The sequence below is a fragment of the Ylistrum balloti genome, unplaced genomic scaffold (assembly GCF_031769215.1).
Source record: "Ylistrum balloti isolate Yb309-2 unplaced genomic scaffold, AGI_CSIRO_Ybal_v1 Utg369830, whole genome shotgun sequence".
Classification (NCBI taxonomy): domain Eukaryota; kingdom Metazoa; phylum Mollusca; class Bivalvia; order Pectinida; family Pectinidae; genus Ylistrum; species Ylistrum balloti.
In genome coordinates, this window is record NW_026781993.1 from 1,564,206 (window position 1) to 1,576,596 (window position 12,391).

Sequence of the window (12,391 nt, forward strand, 5' to 3'; positions counted from 1 at the left end):
AGTCTGATGTCAACATTAGGTGTCCATTCCTCAGTCTGATGTCAACATTAGGTGTCCATTCCTCAGTCTGATGTCAACATTAGGTGTCCATTCCTCAGTCTGATGTCAACATTAGGTGTCCATTCCTCAGTCCGATGTCAACATTAGGTGTCCATCCTTCTGTCCGATGTCAACATTATGTGTCCATTCCTCAGTCTGATGTCAACATTAGGTGTCCATTCCTCAGTCTGATGTCAACATTAGGTGTCCATCCTTCTGTCCGATGTCAACATTATGTGTCCATTCCTCAGTCTGATGTCAACATTATGTGTCCATTCCTCAGTCTGATGTCAACATTAGGTGTCCATTCCTCAGTCTGATGTCAACATTAGGTGTCCATTCCTCAGTCTGATGTCAACATTAGGTGTCCATTCCTCAGTCTGATGTCAACATTAGGTGTCCATTCCTCAGTCTGATGTCAACATTAGGTGTCCATTACTCAGTCTGATGTCAACATTATGTGTCCATTACTCAGTCTGATGTCAACATTAGGTGTCCATTCCTAGGTGTCCATTGTCCATTCCTCAGTCTGATGTCAACATTAGGTGTCCATTCCTCAGTCTGATGTCAACATTAGGTGTCCATTCCTCAGTCTGATGTCAACATTAGGTGTCCATCCTTCTGTCCGATGTCAACATTATGTGTCCATTCCTCAGTCTGATGTCAACATTATGTGTGTCTGATGTCAACATTATGTGTCATTCCTCAGTCTGATGTCAACATTAAGGTGTCCATTCCTTAGTCTGATGTCAACATAGGTGTCCATTCCTCAGTCTGATGTCAACATTAGTGTCCATTCCTAAGTCTGATGTCAACATTAGGTTCCATTGCTCAGTCTGATGTCCACATTATGTGTCCATTCCTCAGTCTGATGTCAACATTAGGTGTCCATTCCTCAGTCTGATGTCAACATTAGGTGTCCATTCCTTCTTGTCAACATTAGGTGTCCAATGATGTCAACATTAGGTGTCCATCCTTCTGTCCGATGTCAACATTATGTGTCCATTCCTTCTTTCACATTAATGTTAACATTAGTGTCCATTCCTCTGACATCAACAGTAGGTGTCCACTCTTCTGTCAGATGTCAAAATTAGGTGTCCATCCTTCTTTCCAATGTTAACATTAGGTGTCCATCATTCTGTTAGTTGTCAACATTACTTGTCTATCCTTCTGTCCTAAGTTAACACTGGGCTTCACCTTTGTTTTTGCTACAGCTCATACAGCACTCATACAAAATGACCTACTTTCCATAGTTTTGTTTGTATCTTGATCTGAGAATTGTATGTATAATATACAGACTGTATAGGGATTCCATTCCTAATGTTACAAGACTCTGTCAATGTTATTTGTCATTTTCACAGGAGGAGAAAAAGAAAAAAGAAGAGGAGAAAGAATTAAGCTTGGAGAGAGAAATGAAATCTGTTCTTTCTTGTCCATTGTGTGGGAAACCTTCCAAAACAGAAAAGGTTATATCAACAATATCTTTATTTTTCACTTGATATTAGTTCCCTATAAATAGAGAGTCACTGGAATAAAACAGAAATTTTAACTAAAAGATTTATTTTAACTTGCAAGCTTTCTTTTCTGCTTATACTCATTCTCACATGTGTTGTCTCCCAGTTACACTCATGTTTTCTCTCTCCTATTTAAACTCACAGTCACATGCATCAACCCACATTTATGCTCAAAATCACATACTTCCACCACTATTTACACTCAAAAACACATTCTTCCACCCCCATTTACACTCAAAATCACATACTTTCACCCTCAATTACGCTCTCAATCACATACTTCCACCCCCCTTTACAATCAAAATCACATACTTCCACCCCTATTTACACTCAAAAACACATTCTTCAACCCCCATTTACACACAAAATCACATACTTCCATTTACACTAAAAATCACATACTTCACCCCCATTTACACTCAAAATCACATAATTCCACCCCCATTTACACTCAAAATCACATACTTCCACCCCCATTTACACTCAAAAACACATTCTTCCACCCCCATTTACACTCAAAATCACATAATTCCACCCCAATTTACACTCAAAATCACATACTTTCACCCTCAATTACGCTCTCAATCACATACTTCCACCCCCCTTTACAATCAAAATCACATACTTCCACCCCTATTTACACTCAAAAACACATTCTTCAACCCCCATTTACACACAAAATCACATACTTCCACCCCGCTTTACGCTAAAAGTCACATACTTCACCCCCATTTACACTCAAAATCACATAATTCCACCCCCATTTACGCTCAAAATCACATACTTCCACCCCCATTTACACTCAAAAACACATACTTCCACCCCCATTTACACTCAAAATCACATACTTTCACCCTCAATTCCACCCCCATTTCTCTCAATCACATACTTCCATCCCCATTTACACTCAAAATCACATACTTCCACCCATTTACACTCAAAAACACATTCTTCAACCCCCATTTACACACAAAATCACATACTTCCACCCCGCTTTACGCTAAAAGTCACATACTTCCACCCCCATTTACACTCAAAATCACATATTTCCACCCCCATTTACGCTCTAAATCACATACTTCCACTCTCATTTACACTCAAAATCACATTCTTCACCCCTCTTTACACTCAAAATCACATTCTTCCACCCCCATTTACACTCAAAATCACATACTTCCACCCCCCTCAATTACGCTCAAAATCACATACTAAAAATCACATACCCACCCCCATTTACACTCAAAATCACATACTTCCACCCCCATTTACACTCAAAAACACATACTTCCACCCCCATTTACACTAAAAATCACATACCTCACCCCCATTTACACTCAAAATCACATACTTCCACCCCCATTTACACTCAAAATCACATACTTCCACCCCCATTTACACTAAAAAACACATACTTCCACCCCAATTTACTCTCAAAATCACATACTTCCACCCCCCTTTACGCTAAAAGTCACATACTTCCACCCCATTTACACTCAAAATCACATACTTCCACCCCCATTTACACTCAAAATCACATACTTCCACCCCCATTTACACTCAAAATCACATACTTCCACCCCCATTTACACTCAAAATCACATACTTCCACCCCCATTTACACTCAAAAACACATTCTTCAACCCCCATTTAGACTCAAAATTACACACTTCATCCCCATTTACACTCAACATCACATACTTCCACCCCCATTTACACTCAAAATCACATAATTCCACCCCCATTTACACTCAAAATCACATACTTCCACCCCCATTTACACTCAAAATCACATACTTCCACCCCCATTTACACTCAAAATCACATACTTCCACCCCCATTTACACTCAAAATCACATACTTCCACCCCCATTTACACTCAAAATCACATACTTCACCCCCAGTTACGCTCAAAATCACATACTTCCACTCCCATTTACACTCAAAATCACATACTTCCACCCCTTTTTACACTCAAAATCACATACTTCCACCCCCAGTTACGATCAAAATCACATGCTTTCTGTCCCATTTACTCTCACCCCACATTCTTTCTTTTCCATTTACACATACTCTCATGCTTTCTGTCCCAGTTATACTTGCTGTCACATGCTTTCCTATTTACACTCATTCTCATATGCTTTCTGGCTCATTTACATTCACAATCAAATGTTGTCTCTACCATTTACACCCACAGTCACATACATGTGTCCTGTTTTTAATTTCAGGCAAGAAAGGTTCACCTCAAAAAGTGTGCATCTGCTAATGGAATTGCAACTAACCAAATTCTCAAGCTTGTGAAGGACCAGGAGCAGGAACACAAATTGAAGCTGGCAGCAGGAATTATTCCTAAAGGGTAGACAAAATGAATATTATTTTTAGCTCACCTGGCCAGACAGATTCTAGTGAGAATGGTGCAGGCCCCTTGGACCTCTTGTTAATTAATATTAATTGTTATTACTCAATTTCAAAGACTTTCAAACACTTGCACCACTGCATTCATTATGTTCCAAATGTCAGAGTTACATATAAGAAGAAACAATTAAAGCATGCCTAAAAAGATTACAACCAAATTTCATCAGTAGCATTCTTGGAAAAGAGAATGGAAGGACAAGACTCATGTCTACCCTCAGGTTTGTGGGGCCATATTCAGAAAATTCCTTAATCTTGTTTGGATGAAGGAATCCTAACCCGATTTTCCCTTAAAACATGTATAATGTATGCTTGGGTGAAAGGAGATTCAATTTTGTATATGGATCAAGGGGACTCTGTATTGTGACCTGTTATAAGTATGTTTCCAATATATTTCTTTTTGTTTGTACTTCAGAGAGGTCAAGAATTTAAGTAGAATGAGCACAGCCAACACAAAGAGTAAAAAAGTCAAGGAACCAAAAAAGTAAGTTATAAAAAAGGGGTGTGGTTTGTTAGGGTTCCAAAAAAACAATTGAAAGGAGCAATGCTAAGGGCTTCAACTTTTGGTAGTTTTATCACCCTTGGATGTTAACTTTATAAGGGTTTATACATATGGGACTAAAAACTTTTTGAAGACTTGTTTTAGGGAAGAAACATTTTAAAGGTTTATTGTATTATTTAAAAGCTTTAAATTTTTTAAAGTTTATCATGCTGGAGAGAGGTTATTATCATGAGAATAGCTTTTCTTCTGGATTGTGTATCATTTGAAAGATTAAACACTCCAAAGGTTTATTATCTTGGAAGGAAGTTTAAGGTAGACATAGTTTGCTGTGATGTCTAGTGTTAGGTAGCCACAGTTGACTATGATGTCTAGTGTTAGGTAGCCACAGTTGACTGTGATGCCTGAAATATTTCAGACCACTCTTAGCAGAAGAATATAAAGCATCTTAGCCTGACATAAAATTACTTATTTCAGTCAGTTTGATGAAGACACACAGCTGGCCTTGGCAATTTCATCCTCTCTTGATGTCAGTGAGAATGAAACTGATTTGATTGCTCAGACACTTAGTGCTGAGAGTGCAGTAGCCTGGAACATGCAGACTAGTGTTAGTGGAATGAAAAGAAAAAAGTGCAGAAAGAGGTAGGATTTCTCATGGCTTAAATATCACAAGGGCATCATGTCTGTGTGGTTTATTTATCTTATAGTTAACATTATGATAACCAACACCACACTTACACACAGAAAACATGTATATCTACCAGTTATCTGTCACATCTGACTACACTACAGTCACACACAGAAAACATGTATATCTACCAATTATCTGTCACATCTGACTACACTACAGTCACACACAGAAAACATCTATCTCTACCAATTATCTGTCACATGTGACTACACTACAGTCACATACAGAAAACATGTATATCTACCAATTATCTGTCACATGTGACTACACTACAGTCACATACAGAAAATATGTATATCTACCAATTATCTGTCACATGTGACTACACTACAGTCACACACAGAAAACGTGTATATCTACCAATTATCAGTTATATCTGACTACACTACAGTTACACACAGAAAACACGTATATCTACCTATTATCTGTCACATCTGACTACACTACAGTCACACACAGAAAACATGTATATCTACCAATTATCTGTCACATCTGACAACACTACAGTCACACACAGAAAACACGTATATCTACCAATTATCTGTCACATCTGACAACACTACAGTCACACACAGAAAACACGTATATCTACCTATTATCTGTCACATCTGAATACACTACAGTCACACACAGAAAACATGTATATCTACCAATTATCTGTCACATCTGACTACACTACAGTCACACACAGAAAACATGTATATCTACCAAGTATCTGTCACATCTGAATACACTACAGTCACACACAGAAAACATCTATCTCTACCAGTTATCTGTCACATCTGACAACACTACAGTCACACAGAAAACATGTATATCTACCAAGTATCTGTCACATCTGAATACACTACAGTCACACACAGAAAACATGTATATCTACCAAGTATCTGTCACATCTGAATACACTACAGTCACACACAGAAAACATCTATCTCTACCAATTATCTGTCACATCTGACAACACTACAGTCACACACAGAAAACATCTATCTCTACCAGTTATCTGTCACATCTGACAACACTACAGTCACACACAGAAAACATGTATATCTACCAGTTATCTGTCACATCTGACTACACTACAGTCACACACAGAAAACATGTATATCTACCAGTTATCTGTCACATCTGACAACACTACAGTCACACACAGAAAACATGTATATCTACCAGTTATCTGTCACATCTGACAACACTACAGTCACACACAGAAAACATGTATATCTACCTATTATCTGTCACATCTGACTACACTTCAGTCACACACAGAAAACATGTATATCTACCTATTATCTGTCACATCTGACAACACTACAGTCACACACAGAAAACATGTATATCTACCTATTATCTGTCACATCTGACAACACTACAGTCACACACAGAAAACATGTAAATCTACCAATAATAGTCTAAGTTGTCATATGTAACCTTTGTAGGGATGCAATAAATAAGGTCACATATGACAGGTGGTTTCTTATCACAGATTCTGTGAAAAACAAAAAAAAACATATCCAACTAATTACAACAATGACTTCCCCTACACTCACACGTTCTACTTCAGCTTTAATCTGTATGTTGCCAGGGTGGTGATAGCCGAGTGGTTGATGTCCCTGAAAATTGTTACCACAAGCCCTCCACCTCTAGGTCATGAGTTTGAGACCTATGTGGGGCAGTTGCCAAGTACTAGCAGCAGGTCTGTGGTTTTTTGCTTAGAACTCTATCTTTCAGCCACTAACCAAACCTGGTACATCCTTAAATTGCCCTGGCTGTTAATAGGATGTAAAATAACAATAAACCAAACCATGTATGTTGTTATTGTAGGGAGTCAGAAGGATTACCATTGGTCCTGGCTTTGTCAGCAGATGAGAAACAGAGACGATGTGAACTAAAAGTCAGCAGTTTGTTGGTTTCTGAGGTAAATGATATTAAAAAAGGTTTTCATGATCTTATATGACCTTTGCTGTTGTTTTACCCCATCATTAGTAGATACTTTCATCATACGACCTTAGCTGTTGTTTGACCCCATCATTAGTAGATACTGTCATCATACGACCTTAGCTGTTGTTTGACCCCATCATTAAGTAGTCACTGTCTTATATGACCTTAGCTGTTGTTTGGCCCCATCATTAAGTAGTCACTGTCTCATATGACCTTAGCTGTTGTTTGACCCCACCATTAGTAGACACTGTCTCATATGACCTTAGCTGTTGTTTGACCCCACCATCAGTAGACACTGTCATCATATGACCTTAGTTGTTTTGATTATGTTAATCATGGCAACAAAAAAGCAAATCTTGCTTTTTGAATGTAGCTGATGACTATATCTCAAATTTTTCTTCAATCAGACAAACTGTACTAATGAGGAGGAAGAAGATGATCTCAAATATATGCCATCCATGATTGACAGTGAACTACAAAACTTACAGGTGAGTTGTCCCTTTGTACACTACCAGTGAATGGTCACTCTGATCATTACAAGTATGTTGAACATCATATATGAGTTGTCACACTGAACACTACAGGTGAGTTGTCATGCTGAACACTACAAGTGAGTTGTTACACTGAACACTACAGGTGAGTTGTCACACTGAACACTACAGGTGAGTTGTCACACTGAACACTACATGTGAGTTGTCACACTGAACACTACATGCGAGTTGTCACACTGAACACTACAGGTGAGTTGTCACACTGAACACTACAGGTGAGTTGTCACACTGAACACTACAGGTGAGTTGTCACACTGAACACTACAGGTGAGTTGTCACACTGAACACTACAGGTGAGTTGTCACACTGAACACTACAGGTGAGTTGTTACACTGAACACTACAGGTGAGTTGTCCCTTTGGACACTACCAGTGAATGGTCACTCTGATCATTACAAGTGTGTTGAACATCATATATGAGTTGTCACACTGAACACTACAGGTGAGTTGTCACGCTGAACACTACAGAAGAGTTGTCACACTGAACACTACAGGTGAGTTGTCACACTGAACACTACAGGTGAGTTGTCACACTGAACACTACAGGTGAGTTGTCACTCTGAACACTACAAGCTAGTCTTTATATATCTGTGTTGACTTGTTTCGGGAGACCAGTCTGTATACATATGAGGTGACTTGTTTCAGGATACCCCTCGCCTATGGACCAGTCTTTATAGATCTTTGTTGACTTGTTTCAGGTTACCCCATATCTTTGGAATTGCTCATGTCTTGGAAACAGAAATTCAAAGAGAGTAGATGATTTCTATGTACCTAGCCTGATGCCTCCTATAAAAATGTCTAAAGCAGTTGTGGGAACAAAGATCAGGAATATGTCTGAAATTCCAGGACGGAGGAAATCAGAGTTGCCAAGCAACCAAGATAAGCTGGTTCATAATAAGGAAATGGTGTGTATGGTTAGCATGGGGCCAGATAGAGATTTACAAGGGATCTCTTGAGGCTCCTTCATGGTTGTCTCAGAGATCTACTGAGGATCCACCATGGTTGTCTCAGAGATCTACTGAGGATCCTTCATGGTTGTCTCAGAGATCTACTGAGGCTCCTTCATGGATGTCTCAGAGATCTACTGAGGCTCCTTCATGGTTGTCTCAGAGATCTACTGAGGCTCCTTCATGGTTGTCTCAGAGATCTACTGAGGATCCTTCATGGTTGTCTCAGAGATCTACTGAGGATCCTTCATGGTTGTCTCAGATAGAGTTCTACTGAGGATCCACCATGGTTGTCTCAGAGATCTACTGAGGATCCACCATGGTTGTCTCAGAGATCTACTGAGGATTCACCATGGTTGTCTCAGATAGAGTTCTACTGAGGCTCCTTCATGGTTGTCTCAGAGATCTACTGAGGATCCACCATGGTTGTCTCAGAGATCTACTGAGGAGACACCATGGTTGTCTCAGAGTTCTACTGAGGATCCACCATGGTTGTCTCAGAGATCTACTGAGGCTCCTACATGGTTGTCTCAGAGATCTACTGAGGAGACACCATGGTTGTCTCAGAGTTCTACTGAGGATCCACCATGGTTGTCTCAGAGATCTACTGAGGCTCCTTCATGGTTGTCTCAGATAGAGTTCTACTGAGGCTCCTTCATGGTTGTCTCAGAGATCTACTGAGGATCCACCATGGTTGTCTCAGAGATCTACTGAGGATCCACCATGGTTGTCTCAGAGATCTACTGAGGATCCTTCATGGTTGTCTCAGAGATCTACTGAGGATCCTTCATGGTTGTCTAAGAGATATACTGAGTATCCTGAGGATCCACCATGGTTGTCTCAGAGATCTACTGAGGATCCACCATGGTTGTCTCAGATAGAGTTCTACTGAGGATCCTTCATGGTTGTCTCAGAGATCTACTGAGGATCCACCATGGTTGTCTCAGAGATCTACTGAGGCTCCTTCATGGTTGTCTCAGAGATCTACTGAGGATCCACCATGGTTGTCTCAGAGATCTACTGAGGATCCACCATGGTTGTCTCAGAGATCTACTGAGGATCCACCATGGTTGTCTCAGAGATCTACTGAGGATCCACCATGGTTGTCTCTGAGATCTACTGAGGATCCACCATGGTTGTCTCAGAGTTCTACTGAGGATCCATCATGGTTGTCTCAGAGTTCTACTGAGGCTCCTTCATGGTTGTCTCAGAGATCTACTGAGGATCCATCATGGTTGTCTCAGAGTTCTACTGAGGATTCACCATGGTTGTCTCAGATAGAGTTCTTCTGAGGATCCACCATGGTTGTCTCAGAGATCTACTGAGGATCCACCATGGTTGTCTCAGAGATATACTGAGAATCCATCATGGTTGTCTCAGAGTTCTACTGAGGCTCCTTCATGGTTGTCTCAGATAGAGATCTACTGAGGCTCCTTCATGGTTGTCTCAGATAGAGTTCTACTGAGGCTCCTTCATGATTGTCTCGGATAGAGATCTTCTGGATATCTACAATGATATGCCCAGGGCTTGCACTGTCAGTTTCCATCAGCGCCAATTGCGAAGCTGAAAACTCTTTTAGTTTAAAAATTGCATTGGGAGAAAGTATGAAATTGCCAAAATATAGTGATATTTCAATGTCCCAGTGACTAAAATCGCCAGTCATGAGCATGTCAAGACCTACCCACCCAGACACCTTGGCACTGACTTTATTATGTATGCAAAGGGGTGTAATGATCTCACAATCCGCCTTAACCTCAGGCATGAGGCTTATGTCACACATAAGAAGGGCTACAGGTGGATGGCGGTGCCTAGGTGGTTGTCTGTCTGTACCCTCAGGTGATCACTGTACTCACTCACAGTTAATTATCATTATCCTTGGATTATTATTAGGACCATCACTTCAAAAACAAACACTGATTATAGCTGTCATCAATTTCTTGCATGAAGGTGATCTTTGGTTTATGAAAAAGCATAGGCAGTTGCTGACCGCTTATGTTAAAGAGGAAATACACATAATAAAAAAACCCAGAAATCAGTATGAAAAATCCTAATTTTTAGCAGAGATCATAAAGAATGTTTAAAAAATCAACCAGCAATTGTGTCCTGTGAAAAGGTAACCAGTTTTCTGAAAATTCAGATTTTGGCTAATCAAAATTTAGAGTCAGAGCTAGCCCTGTACAGTGTCTCATCTAGAGATCTCTTGAGATTCCACCATGATTTGTCTCACCTAGTTATCTTCTGAAAATCCACATGTCGATCTCAGAAAGAGATCTTATGAGGATCCACACAAATATATGTATCGGGAATCTTCCAGAGATGGACCATGATGCGCTCAGACAGAGGTTTACAGAGGATTCAAGAAGATGTCAGATTTTGCCTTTGTATAATCTTTGTGATATTGTTTGGACAGAATGATGGTGCTTTTGAGAAGGAAGACTTGATGGCAACTACTCAGACAGCTGTAGTGTTAGCTGAACTGGCAGCCAGTGGGGAAGTGAGGGATGAAGTGTTAGACACTACTGTCCACTGCAGTGGCTTTTGTCCAGAGAGAACTATTGAGATTAAGGTTAGTTTTATCATTACATATGAAGTTGTCAGTGTTTATAGGGAAATGTACAGAAAAATTAGTTACATGGATATGATGTGATGTTAGATAGTCATTGTCTGTGTTTATAGGGAAATGTACAGAAAAATTAGTTACATGGATATGATGTGATGTTAGATAGTAATTGTCTGTGTTTATCAGGAAAGGTACTGAAAACTATAGTTACATGGATGATATGATGATAATCAGTATTTGTCGATGTTCATTAGGAAAAGAACAGAAAATTACTGGTATGTTTATGATAAAACAGAAATTGCTTTGACATGTTTAACGCTAGAGTACTACCCAAAGTGAGGCAGCGAGAGGTCTGCAGACCACTATGTCAGGCTTGGTGAATAACCCAACAGGAAGTGATGTTACCATTATTGTGATGAACCAGGAGGAAATATGTGCCCATAGTGTGATTTTATCCTGCAGATGTCCTACTCTTCTTCAGGTGAGGTCAAGCTTCTGAAACTGCAATTTCCACAGCTTTGTCTTGGATTTTAAGGGAAGGATGATGACAAAGTTTTGATATTTTTGCCATTTTGGATTGGTGGTTGTGGTTTACATGAAGAAAATATGTTTTAAACTCTTGTAATTCCTGTTAGTTCAATGTATTGTATACATTTATAACTCATATAAGGTAATTATGTCCCTGCCATTGTTATGGTAATTTATTATTAATGTTTGTAAGTTCTGTTATGGTAATTTATTATTAATGTTTGTAAGTTCTGTTATGGTAATTTATTATTAATGTTTGTAAGTTCTGTTATGGTAATTTATTATTAATGTTTGTAAGTTCTGTTGTGGTAATTTATCATAAACATTTGTAATTCCTGTTATGGGAATTTATTATTAACATTTGTGACTACTTTGTTTGTTAACTGAGATGGTTCTCAGGGCCCTTGACACTGATATTTTGTCTAAAGAGTAGAGCTGCACTGTTTGTTCCAAGAATTACTTTGACCCATTCTCAAGGCCACAAGTTTTTAAACAACCTTTTTGACAATAACAAAGAGGCCCATACTCATGGTAATGGTAAATAAAACACTAGGATGAATGACTACCTAGTTTGTTCAAATGAATGACCTTGACTCACTTTTAAGAATTTCAAATTTCTTTTTTTAATATCCAAGATGTCCTGGATCAACGTATTGCTTTTGAAGATGATTTTCTATCTAAGACTTAAAGAACCATCAAAGAAGTCTGTAAAC

The 12,391-nt window shown here is 39.1% G+C and overlaps 1 protein-coding gene across 1 annotated transcript in view; it reads left to right on the forward strand.

The window, feature by feature from the left end:
* LOC132545148 (structure-specific endonuclease subunit SLX4-like) overlaps window positions 1-12,391 on the forward strand; it is a 39,306-nt gene that overhangs the window by 5,078 nt on the left and 21,837 nt on the right. Inside the window, exons 3-11 of the mRNA XM_060208824.1 lie at window positions 1,401-1,505; window positions 3,779-3,906; window positions 4,378-4,446; window positions 4,939-5,103; window positions 6,977-7,070; window positions 7,501-7,581; window positions 8,342-8,548; window positions 11,001-11,156; window positions 11,473-11,631. Of these exons, the coding sequence (XP_060064807.1) occupies window positions 1,401-1,505; window positions 3,779-3,906; window positions 4,378-4,446; window positions 4,939-5,103; window positions 6,977-7,070; window positions 7,501-7,581; window positions 8,342-8,548; window positions 11,001-11,156; window positions 11,473-11,631 (1,164 nt within the window). The remainder of the gene's footprint in view (window positions 1-1,400; window positions 1,506-3,778; window positions 3,907-4,377; window positions 4,447-4,938; window positions 5,104-6,976; window positions 7,071-7,500; window positions 7,582-8,341; window positions 8,549-11,000; window positions 11,157-11,472; window positions 11,632-12,391) is intronic.